Here is a 14829-nt window from a genome sequence, read left to right on the forward strand (position 1 = left end):
ACATTTTCACTATCAATAACGTGCTCTTTCAGTGGAATGCAAAAAAATATTTCAGATAACTAACTTTGTGAATTACAGTTAGAGCTTTTCATAAGCGGAAAATCATAATTAACAGCAGTGCCAGCAGGATTTGAAAGCAAACACACTATTAAATGGTTTCATCAATTATTTTCCTGTATCTAGATAAAAGAAACACAAACGGTAACTAGAGAGTGGGGAACCGGATCTCAGAAATCAGTAGGATCTGGGTGATGGTTTTGATGAGACTAAAACTGAAGGGATACATATAGAGTAGCTGCCTTTGTTTCTAAAATCATGCCGAAAAGTTTGAGAACGTGCAGTAAAGAGCCACGCAAATCACTTGACTGGAGAAAATGCTGTAGAGAACATTAAAGAGTTCAGGCTGCTTAGTTTATGAAACTTGTGAGGCAGCATGATTTTGCTATACGAGTGCCAGAGAGGGAAAATGCCATACCCTAAAGAGCTCTTTAATCTATTGGAGAAAGGCTTTATATAAAACAAAAGATGGGAACTGAAGCCAGACAAACTCAGATTTGGGAGAAAAAATAAAAAAAAATCAAAATGTGAGTGGAATTAAGGACAAGCTCTCAAGGCCTCAAGGCAAGTGATAGATTCCCCCATTTGCATGTTTTCAAATTAAGACCAGAGGACTTTCTGGAAAATAAACAAAGTTAATATGTGCCCAGAAACAATTATTGGGCTTAATAGAGAATAAATGCTTGAAATTTCATAGCCTACATTCACGCACACACAAATTGATAAAAAATATTTCTTTACACTTTGACTCTATGAACCTATTATCTCTTAAGAAATATTACTGAAAGATGGTGCTATTAGTCACTTACAACTAATTAGTGCAACTCCTACCCCTTCTTTTTAAGGGAAGCGCCCCACAGTTATACTTCACGCTCATTTCACAGTTGCATTGTTTGTTCATGTTTGCTGCCATCCACAATTCCAGCAATTAGCCATGAATATGGCTGACTTCAAACAAAAGAAAAATTGTCAAGGAAGGAGGAAGAAACAGCAATAAAGAAACAACAAGAACCAAAAATATAAATAAATTGCACATTCAAAAAATAAACTTTGAGTTGTCTTACCACCTGGAAACACCATTTTCCCAAGTGATGTGGGGAAGCAAGAAGTTCTGAAGAGTTTAGTAGATCATGGCTATTTAAAACAAGTTCTTTATCCCTTATACTCATATGCTTTGAGGACTAGGACATTGTCTTTTGGGTTCATATTTCATTTCAGCTCTGTATGATGGTTTACACTCAAGAGAATTTAACCCCAATTCAAGCAAAAACAGAGAGGAGCTGAGTTTCAGTTGTACCCTTCTGTGGGCTATGTGCATAAATGCATCCATGTACTTCCACGTAATAGCGTATGTATTAACAGTTCTTACCTGATGGGATTTTAGCATCTGAAATATACTGATGTCTCCAAAAACTAATGGCAGATCTTTCTCTGTTCTGCAGCCGACATAACCTCTCAGCCAGCCCTCCCCTGCAGAGAATAAAGGAATGCTCAGTTTTGCCAAGAAGCGGGATACAGTTTTGCCAAGTGACAAGCCATAGGGCATATGGAATATGTATGCTTTGACCATAAGAGACAGAAACATACAGGAATGTTACATTTTACAGATTAGCTCTCCTCATTTTGATTTTCCAGTGGATACACTCCCAATAAAACACAGTTAGGGTCAATACACACAATAAAACATTTTTCCACTATCTGGGTGTCCACAGTCTTTAAAGCTTTCAGAACTGTATCCAGCACAAGGATTGTAAAGAAAGATTCCCACTTTCTGCCTCTGCACTTTCTCTGCTCTTATGCACATACCACGATAGCTACTATAGACAAATCCGAATTTGAAACAAACACCCTAACTGGTTCAGTGTAACCACCAGTTATAACAGGTTGGGTTTTTTTTTCCTCACAGATTTGTTTGTCTGTTGGCAAGGAGTGATCACAGAAATATTCTTTTACCCATACTTGACCCTATGATTCATTTCACAAGCTGGGTCAAGTGCGCAGTTTCAGTGGTCGGAACATTCTCCGAGATGGAATTAATTTAGCATTCCCAAGGTGAGGAGCAGAGGAGTGGCATCGAAAACACAGACATTTAAGGTAACACTAAAGTAATTCCTACCCTTGGATTCACATTCAGGAGATGTCAACTTACCTCTTTAAAACCAAAAAGAGTGTGTTGGAAGCTGGTTTGGGGCTGTTACAATGAGCTTTGGAATAGTAAGGGAGTATTTGAGCGTTTTTCTTTGGCTTCAAACAAGTTATTTGCATTAAAAAGCAATTTATTCTTTCCTTCAAGTGTAAGTTTCCCTACAAGATCTAGTATATATCAGTAAAGGCTTCCACTATGCTGAACTGTGTCCTCAGGTAAACTTAGTTTGGGAATCAACAAAAATAGAATGATAATAATAGGATTATTATTACTATTATTTTAGAACAAAGATCAAATAGCTTGGTAAAGCTCATGCTGCAAATGAGAGACTGGGAGGAGCCACACCTGTGGAAACAAAGAAGGAACTAAAAGGGCTAAGCAGCACTTCAAGGAGCCTGTAAAAAGTCTCTTTGGTTAGCAATTACTAACAGCAATTTCACCTGCAGAGAAAACAACAGGTTATATGATAATGAATTAGCAGTCTCAGCTGATTTTCTAATGAGAAGCTATCTAATTTGCGAAACCATAACTATCAGAGGACTTGCTGGATAGCATGGCAAAACACCGTCATAGTGAAGCCCACAGAACGAATACTCGGAAATACAAGAGCCAGGTTTGACCCAGAATGATTTGTCAAAGTTACGTAGTTTATCTTACTGCAGTCTCTTCCATGGCCGTAGTGGTTTAGGCAGGGAAGAGAAACTCAGACTCTAATTTAGCATCTTTCAGAGGACCAAAGAATTCCCCAACCCCCAAGATAAAGAACCCACAAGCTACATGACTTGCTATATTACAGAGGAGAACAAACAAAAACCTTTAGGAAACCTTAGGCTCCAATGAACTTACAGAGAAGCTTAACAATGTTCTTTAATCCTGCTTTCAACGTGGATTTTAAAACACATGGGCAACTAGTACAGAAAAGTGCAATGGGTGCTTTGGTACACAGCAGGATCAAATTAAGCACAGACCTTCTTACAGAATAATTTTGTCTGCTGCTAATGCCCTGCTCAGGCACATTTACCCCCAAAACTTGAGCACTTGACACTCAAGCCTTACTGCAGCCCTGTGGTTGAGGACAAGGCAGTTCCACAAACACCAGCCAACTGCCCACCCAGCTCCTCCTCCTGCCCGGCTGCTGTTCTCAGATGAAGCTCTTCATTCAGCTCGGCTGCACCATCTACCCATGCCGTGCTGGAACACGGTTCACTTGAGTTACATTTAGAAATACAGCTGCTAAATGCATTTTGAATTTGCTTGTTTGCTGAAGTCTTGCATGGGTAAGTCTGCAACTGAACCCCATGGTTGGACTACAGCAATACAGAAAAGAGCAAGTAGCTCAAAAACTTGTTCTGGTGGATGAAAACTGTTCAGCAGAAGTGTTCCAAAACCGTATTTCATTTCTTCCACAGACAACGTTCAAAGAAATCTATTTTCTTACAGTGCTCAAGGTACCTGCACAAAAGAGCAGCTCTTAAAACCTCAGTCTAATTTTCCCCCTTCCCCTGAAGAGGGTTATGGTTGTAAGCCATATTGCTCCGTCTATGGCAGAAGCACTCCATAGCATGACAAAGTTCCTGGTTTCATGGCACACGTCAGAAGCATACAATACAAAAAAAAACCAAAAAAACACAAAAACAAAACAACTCTTGTTTCAGGCCTAATATACCTACCAGGCAAGGTCTTACTCTGACATGACTTCACTGCAAATATGCTAAGTGTGTCTGTATCAGGACAGCAGTTACCACAAGGTCCATGAAAAAGAAAACCACGTCTTTCCTTAGAAGCCCCATGGCAAATAAAATTAATTGATAGTTTTTAATACATATCCTTCTATTCCAATTCCAAATGCATTTAAAAATAGTTTAAACTGTAAACATAATAAGGCATTTGCACCTGCCTGGTTGCAGAACATCAAGTATAACCAACAATGTAGTTCTGAGAGGTTCTCATCCAGCCATTGGCATTGCTTTTTTGTTCCGCCCCCTCTCTCCCTCCCCTGTCTTTCATACGTTGTGAAACTGGAAAATACAGTTCAAGGACATGCCATGCACAAAAGGAATTTTGACAGCAAAAGAGAGAGTTGGTAGTTTATGGTTCATTTCCTCCCCTTCTTCTGAAATGTAGAAACAAGAAATTTAAACGTTGCCCCAAAAGCAGCAGAACCAACCCATTTTTAGCACTTAAGAAAATGGAAAAAAAAATAGAAAAAAAAGGTGCTTTCTGTTGCATATTTTGACACATTTTGAGACGGCAACACTTGAGAACTATTAATGCCTTCTCATATAAGACAGGTGCCCACGCTGTTCAAAATGTTTGTGTATACGCCGTGAGAAATTGTGAGCAGATGAGAGAGATAACAGAGCTACAAAGCTTACACAAAGCAGAGTGTGATGTTAAGCAGGAGCCAGCTTCGGCGTTAAGAACAAATTTCATGTTTTGAGAAGAGCAACACTGTTGAAATTACTATTACTTTATTCCCAGTTGCACCCCCGTGGATTGTTATACACCTAATGAGCTTTTATAGTCAGTCTCTGGTAGTTAGCTCGGTTCACTGGGACTAGCAGGCATTCTTCAGCATATATTCTATCCAAGAAAGGGGCATTTTGCTTATTTTTGGTAACACAAAATAATTTATTTTTTTTTTTCCACTGTCCACGCATTCTCTCTCTGAAATGGCCCTAGCTTTTCAGCACTGTGTGTTTGGTTTGGGTTGCCAGATACTAGAGGTTTTGTTGGCACAAAGGGTGGAGACTGGATTCCACAACGCAAGGTCTCGCTGCAGTTTCTTCAAGTACCCAGCTGCCCCAAGGAGGTTGGAGAAAAATATCCAGATCCCTTTTTTGATCTTATGATGCATTTAACTGTCCTACATGGCTAACCTGCCATCTGGATTGTGTGTGTATATATAAATGGGCAAATCTATTTTTATTATTAATTATGATTTCTGTAATCAAGGAAACTGACAGTCTGTATTTAAACAACAAAAACTTTAATCTGAGATGCATACCTTACTGACTAGCGCTTTGAACTTAACCCCAAAATAATGTTTTATCGTGAGCAAATTTAATGCGTTTGGCAAACTGTTAATACAAGGGCTGCTCAATGAAGCCAAACTGCACAGATACAATCTCTGCTACTCACGACCTTTTTAGTTTTCATCAGGAGACTCTTAGTACAACTGTTTTGACCCTTAAAATCCCTTAAGGTAGATTCAACAAGTGGAAGTCCACGTCCTACTTCCCTACTAAAACTGAGCTTGTTGAAATACTCCACTGTCCATGTTCAACAATATCCACATGAAAGACACAGGTTTGCTGACCAAAATATAACTCAGAATTAAATATAACTCAGAATTGAGTACAAAAGCTCAGTTTCTGGAGGTGCTCCTTTCCACAAAGATCGTATTCTTCTGGAGAAGCTGGCAGCCATGGCTTGGACAGGCACGCTCTTTGCTGGGTTAAAAACTGGCTGCACAGCTGGGCCCAGACAGAGGTGGTGAATGGAGTCAAATCCAGCTGGCAACCAGTCATGATTGGTGTTCCCTAGGGGCTAGTGTGGGGGCCCATCCTCTTTAACATCTTTATTGAGGATTTGGATGAGGGAATTGAGTGCCAAGTCCTGCACTTTGGCCACAACCCCATGCAGTGCTACAGCCCTGGGGGAGAGTGGCTCAAAAGCTGTGCAGAGGAAAAGGATCTGGGGGTGCTGGTTGATGCTTGCCTGAACATGAGCCAGCAGTGTGCCCAGGTGGCCAAGAAGACCAACGGCATCCTGGTTTGTATCTGGAATAGTGCAGCCAGCAGGACCAGGGAGGTGATCATCCCTCTGTACTTGGCTCTGGTGAGGCCGCACCTCGAGTGCTGTGTTCAGCTTTAGGCCCCTCACTACAAGGACATCGAGGCCCCGGAGCACGTCCAGAGAAGGGCTACGAAGCTGGTGCAGGGCCTGGAGCACAAGCCCTATGAGGAGCAGCTGAGGGCACTGGGGTTGTTTAGTCTGGGGAAGAGGAGGCTCAGGAGAGACCTTATCGCTCTCTGCAACTACCTGAAAGGAAGCTGTGGGGAGATGAGGGTTGGCCTCTTCTCACAGACAACCAGTGATGGGACAAGAGGGAATGGCCTCAAGTTGTGCCAGGGGAGATTCAGGTTGGAAATGAGGAGACATTTCTTCTCAGAAGGAGCAGTCAGGCACTGGGATAGGTTGCCCAGGGAGGTGGTGGTGTCATCATCCCTGGGGGTGTTCAAGGAAAGGCTGGATGTGGTGCTTAGGGACATGGTTTAGTGGATGACAGAGGTAGTATGGGGATGGATGAGCTTGGTAGTCTTTGCCAACCTCGATGATTCTATGAGCGTACCACCCTGTGTCAAGCATCACCACATGATGCTAGTCCCTAGTTTCAAATTCCAAGAAGGTTAATAGCAAATGGAAAAAAAGAAAAAGCATTAATGAGGAGGTTGTGTTTTTAAAAAGCCATTTTCAATCTTTTTTTTTTTTAATTGCTGGAATCCTTTCTGTGCTTATTTAACGAAGTTTTAATTCAGCAGGGCAAGTACTAAAAATAACCCCGCAGAATTGAATTCATCTAAATTTACTCCTTCCCAGACTTCAATTCCAATTTAAGAACTGTGAACACTTACGCATCTATCTGAGTCACCTCCTCAGATACTCTACTCTCAGAAGTCCATGCACTTCAAAACACTGTGGATTACTTACACATATCCACCTTGGGACTGAGCAGTTAGTCATTTTCTCCTTTCAAAACAATGACAGGTCTCTAATATTTCCAAGCTAACTAGTAAAATAAGTTATTTCTGTAACAGTCAGCTGTTCAATTCCACTCCAGGGGGTGCTCACTTAAAAAAAAAATAATAATAAAGAAAAAAGGGACCTCCTAAGCAGGCTAGCATTTAATTTGACAATGCTGTAAAGCCAGCAGTTGTTATCAGCTTGTTTACAGCTTGCAAAATAACAAGCAATACTGAATGCTGACAGTCACTACTCTGTGCCCCTTTACTGTAAAAAACAGCATGGGTACATACGTAAGATATGACTGATGTCTCCTCTGCAGGGGCCCACTCCTCTCCAGTGCAGGAGAGCAGCTGTTGACTTGGTGAGGTAAGAAGGGCTCTGAAAGAGTAACTTGGTGTACGGATGAGCCCTACTCAAGCTCTGGCTCAACGCTTAGATTTATAAACATTCACCTTGGATGAGTCCCCAGTAACATGATCATTGGGGTAATTTTGTTTGTTAGATGTGGACATGCACAACCAAGGCACAGCACTAGTTTGTTTCCTGTGTGATAGAACAAGCAGACACCAGAATAGACAGCAATCAATTCCCTAAAAAACTTCTTCAGTAACTGTGCTCTGCTACAAGTTCTGGGTTCTTTCCCTTGGAAAGGAATCAATCTTTCTCCCAAACCACAATTTCCATGTCAAATCAAGAGCATCACGACAACGTGTAAAATGAAAAGAAAACGAGGACCTGTACTGTAACACAAATGATCATTTTTAACACACAGCTATTAGACCTCCAGTCTTATGAGTTCAAGGATTTGGAGCCTCTCTCAAGAAATAAGCCCAAAGCCTTTTCTGGTCTGTGGTCTCTTTGATATTTCTTTTTTCAACTGTTCCACAAAGAAGCTCACCTCCATAAAACATATGTGGAACAAAGGTACCGTTTTCAAGAGCCACCACCAGTGCGTAAGAGACAGAGATTTATGTGTTGCTGTTATACCCTCATGCTACTTACGGATGTGTGTAAGAAAAAAACAGACCCTATTTTACAGCCTGCTGTCATCTGTGCCAGCTCCTTCCTCCCTTGGCATTTTCCTTTATTTTCAGGACCTCACTTGGCCTTGTGTGACCATTTTACTGCATGCAGAACCAGGACATTCTGTATTTTTCCCCTCTTTTGATAAGGCGAGTTAATTTTAGCAGATGAGATCTGTAAATGAGATCTACTGGCTTAAATATATAATTATAAGATAATTAAAATGGAATTTCCTAAGATTTTATTTCACTATTAAGCTAAAGAGGGCCACATAAAACTAGCAAATAAACAAAACCACACATGCACACAAAAAAACAAGCACCCTCCCCCAAAACAAAGCAGTTACTCTTCACAACTAAAAGCTCTTGCAGCATGACAGATTTAGATGAAGTAGGGTTAACATTATATAACTTCGGATATCCATTTCCTGCACTGAAAGCCAGACTTTTTGTTTAGCTAATGGAAATAAAATTTTACTAGAAAAAAACAAACAATTCATAAAGCCTTCAAGAGAGGTCTTCTTGTAGACAAGAAAAGCTGAGTGAACACATTTTGAATTTTTTTGTTTACAAATACTGAACAAGCACAGTTATTTGGTTTAACCCACGGAACAAACCAAGACTTTCAATACATTATTTCTCTCTTCTTTAACATGTGAACTTTGAGTGACTTGGAACTGTGCAGGTTATACATTTTACCTTGTATTATTAGCATTAATTCAAAATCTGAAAAAAAAAACACAAAAAAACTTCCTGAAAATGGGTATTTGCAGTGTATATACTCTCACCCTTAGGTCTGCAAATCACTTGCATAATTTTCCCATGCAATGTTGACTCAAGCTGAGAAACTGAAACTTTGTGGTGGAATAAAAGGGCAAGAACATCTAAAACCAATACCTCTTGACCTAATCACCAAGCCAATTTATCTCTGTATCAAATACCACTATTAGCACTTCCTCACCAGCTACTTTAGTAGCTCATCAGTGCAGTACATTGACATTTATCTCTCAGCATACCTTGGAAAATTATACTACTTCCACTCCCTCTAATTCTCACTTCTATTTAAATAAAAGGAAGATAGCTATTCAAGATGGCATGTAAAACCGATGTTTAAGATGTTTAAGGTGAGGATATCCAGGTGCTTTGTTTTGATGGTTGTGAGTGAAAGAAATTTTTCTTTTTGCTACTAGGATGGCAGAGCTGGCACCTCCTACAGCACTGCCCTTCAGGGAGATCTAGAATGTGACCATGGCCACCAAGACCCCTGAATACCAGTGCTACACAGACTACCCAGCCCTACCCTGCAAATATTGGCAGAAAAAAGAACAGTCTCCATGTAAACCAATTTTGAAAACAGAAACTAATATTACAGTGGATATATGAAGAGATGCTTGAATTTGGTAAGAAGGCACAGAATAGATCAGACAATCAGTGAGGGAAAAGTTCCCTAAGCTGGGTCTTTCTTTTGTGCAGATGCTAATCACTTTCCAAAGCCCCACTAACTACTGACAGAACGATTGCAACGTGCCCCTTCAAATTTCACCCATCACAGCATTGTGCATGTTGCATGTTTCTTCTGGGGAGATAGGTGTGCTTCTCATTTTCTTTCCACTCCAACATTATGTTATGTTGATATTACACTCAAATTTCTAACCCTAGCATTAATGAATAATTAAACTAAATTCTAATAATCAGCTTACCTCTGAAGATTTGTTGTTTAGGTTAGATTTTTTTTTTGTAGAGTATGGTAATTATCTTTAATAGGATCAAATAAGTAACACTCTTTCCTCCCATCCGGTCAACTGCTCCCTTCCAATTTAGGACCATGAGTATCCCAGGCAGAGAGGTTGGGTAGAAAAATGCAGTCATTGAGGTAATAGGAAGATAGCTGCAATCAGGTAATGAAAATATAAATGCAAACAGCAGCAGAACTAAATATTGGAAGACTGTTACACGTGGTATAAGACCTTCTCAGAAAAAAGCTTAAGTTTCTATGTTCTCTCTACTTGTTGGAAGTAGCTGTAGTCACCTCAAAAGGCAAAGAATAAAATAGAAAATATATTGTTGTTTTCTAAAAAGTGGAAAGGAGAACACAGGCAGCCTACTCCACTTAGAGCAGGACTTCTCCATCCAGTACACATACTAAAACCATCTGCTTTTGGATTTGAACCTCTCTCACAGGAATTCACACAGAAAGACCATGGCTCTATCACTTTAACACCTCCTGTCAACCCTGACTTCACTAAGCACCAGCTTGGAGGAAAAAAAAATAAGCCTGGTTAAGCAGAAGTATTTTTCCACGCACTGCATAGTTCCCAATGGTCCAAGTGGGAAGGGAAACCATGGACCAGATCCAGCCTGCAAGATGAATTCCCTTGTTTATTGCTTTTTCTGCTGTGGTCTCAACCTGCAGTAGAGATGAGAAAAAAAGCAGGGGACAAGCCAACAACTGCTATACAGCTTTTAGCTATATAAGCAGAAAGAAGGGATCATCACTTCATTGACCAAGAAATTGATAAACCTTTCTCCAAACTAGTCTTCAGCCTACAGTGCTGAAAACCTAAGCTCTCCTATCCAGTATACAGACTCTTATATCCAGTGGTAGCACACAAAATGAAAACGTTCTCAGTCAACAATGAAAGGAAAAGTAGAAAAGAGACATACAGAATTAATGCCCTGAACAGGAAGAATGAAAAGATGAAAGTGATCTGGACAAGCAAATAATTAGATAAACAAAACTCATATCTGAGGAATTTCCTGCGTGCTTCTGTGTTCCAAAAGGAACCCAAGGTGGAAGCACCGAATAGAATAGTTTAAAAAAATAAAATCGAAAATACCCCAAAAATCCCCCCTGCATGCTGTCCTCTTCTACCCATTCTGGAGGGATTGCATTCTATATTGAAAATTTGAAATAAAGAAATAGATAAATCAATAACACTGATTATTCTCTTATATAGCCATTTCAGAGTACTTTTGCTACAAAAACACGTTCTTGCACTAAAATATTTGATAGCGAGGGTCACCAAATGAAGATGGTAGGTACAGATTCAAGTCACATTTAAGCTACACAGCTCCTAAGTGAGGGATGTTATTGCTACAGCCAAAAGCTTTTATAGCTTAAAAAAATAAAACAAAAACACTACTGGACAAATCCATCAGGGATGACAAAACACTCAGCCCCCAAGGCAGTAAACTGCTGAAAGCTCAAAGTGCACCTGGGCAAAAAATACCACTATACACTTGTCTTGTTCTTAATACCTTCACACACACTTGCTTTTGGCCACCAACAGGCATTTTTGTCAGTAAAGCTTTGGTCTGACCTAGTACAGTTCTGTTTTTATGTTTTTAAAGTAGTAAGTAGAACTTGATTGCACAAGTACTGTAAGTATAGAGATCCTCAGTAATTACAACTTTCAAATCTGTTCCTTCACTCAACATTTTGAAATAGCCAAGAACATTTTAAGAGGAAAAATAAGGTATGGTTATTTCTCCAAAGTGCTTTTTAAGTGCTTCATTTTCTGATTGATTACTGTATTGAATCAGCTGTAAAAAGTGTAAGAACGAAACATATTGTTAAAGATACAATTGATATCTATAGCAGCAGTGCTCAGAATTTTTGTTTCTCTAATTTGAGCCATGCCCTCACATATATCATTTAAATTAAAGCAATTTTAGTGAATACAATATAAGAAGCTACTATTTCTGCATTGTAGTTAGCTAGGAAAATAATGAATCATGAACATCAAACTTCTGCTGCTCAGGTTCTGGTGGTTTTCATTCTGCATCTTTTAATACATTTAATTAAGTCAAAAAGATCTCAATTTCAGATAAACAAATACATCACACCTTTGCTTAATTATTGCTCTGTTTTGCACTATTCAGCACTATTAAACATCTGCCCCTTTTATACAGTATTCCAGATACTTTTACCTTGATAAATCTGGAAAGGACTAAAAAAGTAAGAGGTATAATATTTTCACTATATATCTGAGGAGGCACAAAGCAATGAAATGATGACAAGCTAAAAGAAAAGTTATGTTACAGTTATGAGAGCATGCATACTTAAGGCATCAATAAAAGTACAAAACCTGTATCAATTTGTATAAAGGAGTTCAGGTTGAGAATTTTGAGCACAAGTTTTAAAAATGAAAAAAAAAAGTTGTTTCTTGTCTTCTTTGTTTACAGATAAATGATATTCTTTAAAGTTTTTGGAGTTGGCATCTTTAAAGGGTTTATCCTTGAAATGCGTTCTTACTCTTCTATTAGTTAACTTGTATTATTTTATTTACAATACAAAAATTCCTTACGAAAGACAAAACATTTACCTCAGTAATTTCTTCTTTTTAGCAGAATCTTCTGGGGTTCTAGAGGCCTTGCCCGCCTGTTTCTTAGGAGTTTGTAGAAGGGCCTGTGCAGACTTCAGCCAGTCACTGGCAGGTCTTGTTGGAACTTCCCCCATAATCAATGCCAAACTCGACTGCAATTTCTTAGTGAGTCCTGGATTAGCGGTCTCCGTTTCTACTTCTTCCACGCTGTCATTATCAGATGAATATTCAGAAATTTGTGTTGGAGTCATCTAAACAAATAAAAATAAAAAGCTTTTTAAACAGAATGCTAAGGAAATAAGCTAATTCACATGGAAAAAGTCTTGTTTACTTTCTAGTACAGATTTATGTAGCCAGTTATTTATGTTTCCCAGCAATCCATAAATTAAATGACAATTTATTGATTAATATAACTTGGACAAGTTCACTGTAAATGCATATTTATCTTTTCTAAGCCAGTATGAACTGCTGATTATAAAGACCATCTGGTGAGGGAGAACTGTGATGTACTTATTTTTTTAAACAACTAGATCTTGAGAATTTATCAAAAAGATAAGTCAATGCCTATCTCTATCCAAAGTCTATCTGAAGTTTCCAAACAGGTGTCAGGATTAAAGCAAATTTTCAGGAAAACAAAGATTAATGATGAAAGGGATCATGACTGGCAGGAGAGCTGAAGGAAGATGAGCTGTCGCATCTAGATTCAAGTAACTAGGAAGGTTTGCTCCTCTAGTTTGAGCTGACAAGACAAACCATAGAAGCATAGAATGTCCTGAGTTGAAAGGGAATCACAAAGATCATGGAGACCAACTCCTGGGTCCCCAAAGGACCACCCCAAAATCAGACCATGTGTCTGAGAATGAGAATGGTCTGAGACTGTTGCCCAAATGCTTCTCAGACTTTTTTCTCAAGCTTTCCCTAGCCCCCAGCCTGACCCTCCCCTGTCCCAGCTCCATGCCGTTCCCTCGGGTCCTGTCCCCAGTCCCCAGAGAGCAGAGCTCAGCGCCTGCCCCTCTGCTCCCCTCGTGAGGGAGCTGCAGGCCGCCATGAGGCCTCCCCTCAGCCTGCTCTGCTCAGGGCTGAACAAACCAAGGGACCTCAGCCATTTCTCATATGTCTTCCCCTCTAGACCTTTTAGCATCTTTGTAGCCCTCCTTTGGGTACTCTAACAGTTTTGTATCTTATACTGTGGTGGTTTACATATAAACATATGCCTCTATGTGAAACTCAGAAACCATAGCTAGCAAAAAGTATTGAACAATTCTGTTAATATAAATTTGGCCACTAAAGCTAGCATTGATTCATGTCCAGCAGGCCTATGGCTTCCAAGGGAGGTTTCAGAAGTGTATATCCCAGACTCAGAAGCCATAAAGCCACATCCACGTAGCTCCAGGGAGGATCGATCTCTGGTCAGCCACAAGTGCCATCAGCAAGCAGAGCGGAGCCGAGGTTCCTAAAAACTTGCTGGCACTCTTTCTCATAGGAATTCACAGGACATGCTGAACCAAGAAAGGAAGGATGAGAGGAGAGGGTGCAAAGGCCCCAAAATAAATCTGGAAATGGAGATGAAAGGCTTAGGAGAGTGCTGACGGGGAAAAATCACCTGCTTTGGCTCAACTTGTCATATTCTCCCGTAGGGCTCCCGCACAGGCAGGGCATGGCAGCAGGTTTAGCACCCTGAGGTAAGCTATGCAGAGTTCAGTTGTTATGTAAATTATCTCTTGACCCAGTATTTCTTAAAGTATTGAGTACTAAAGAATATTAAGCAAAAATACTTGGAAATTCTATAAAAATGTGGAAATCAGAGTACCGCACAGCCATTTATCCTTGTAGAGCAGTGCAGAAGTGCTGTACAACTGCTCGCTTCTAAACAAGAGCACAGACACAACTCACTCAAGTCACGTTTTAATGAACCAAGCCACTTACAGGAGGAGATTTTAATGGCATAATCTGGCCTGCAAAACTCCAGAAAAGCTGACCTACAAGCCATGTTTGCAGTTACTATTTTGGTCCCATTCTCCCATTGTTGTAAGCTGGTTAGCAACTCAAGTGCTGGTGGAGCAAGCACTGGAGCAGTCCTACCACAGGGATGGACTCATGCAAAACCCTTCTTTGGGGCAGGTGAGCTCCATAACTCATCCCTGATCCTTGGAAGAACCAAAACCCAATGGATAACTACAAAGTATTTGATTCACGTTATCAACGGGAAACTGGAAAAAAAGTTAACTTTGCTCCAGATAATGCTGCTCTGATCACAGAATAAATGAACTTGTTTAACAGCTCTCCACACAGGTTGTCTGATGAATGGCTCAGATAAAGACTTTAAAGATAAAAGGCGAAAGGGAGGGAAATCACTGCATTCGCTAATGGTGTATGTTATTAATTAGTGTAATCATCTGAAACCAACATTTCTCAGCTGCGCACACAAAAAAAATGAATAAAGCTATTGCCAGTTCTTTAAAACATTCTTCACGTAAATGATGAGACACTGTGTTCGTGTCCTAAGAGCTGACCTAAGTATTCTGGAAAT

The 14829-nt window shown here is 39.8% G+C and overlaps 1 protein-coding gene across 6 annotated transcripts in view; it reads right to left on the reverse strand.

Moving 5' to 3' along the window:
- Window positions 1-14829, reverse strand: part of SPIDR (scaffold protein involved in DNA repair) — a 202194-nt gene that overhangs the window by 136705 nt on the left and 50660 nt on the right. For all 6 annotated transcript variants that reach the window (XR_011092958.1, XM_068671720.1, XM_068671718.1 and 3 more), the window contains exons 6-7: window positions 12300-12550; window positions 1427-1527 (exon numbers count right to left, since the gene is read on the reverse strand). Coding sequence is in view for 5 of the 6 variants with exons in the window: in XM_068671720.1 (XP_068527821.1) it covers window positions 1427-1527; window positions 12300-12550 (352 nt within the window). In the remaining variant the exon portion in view is untranslated. The remainder of the gene's footprint in view (window positions 1-1426; window positions 1528-12299; window positions 12551-14829) is intronic.

Source organism: Anas acuta, chromosome 2 (genome assembly GCF_963932015.1).
Source record: "Anas acuta chromosome 2, bAnaAcu1.1, whole genome shotgun sequence".
In the NCBI taxonomy this organism is placed as follows: domain Eukaryota; kingdom Metazoa; phylum Chordata; class Aves; order Anseriformes; family Anatidae; genus Anas; species Anas acuta.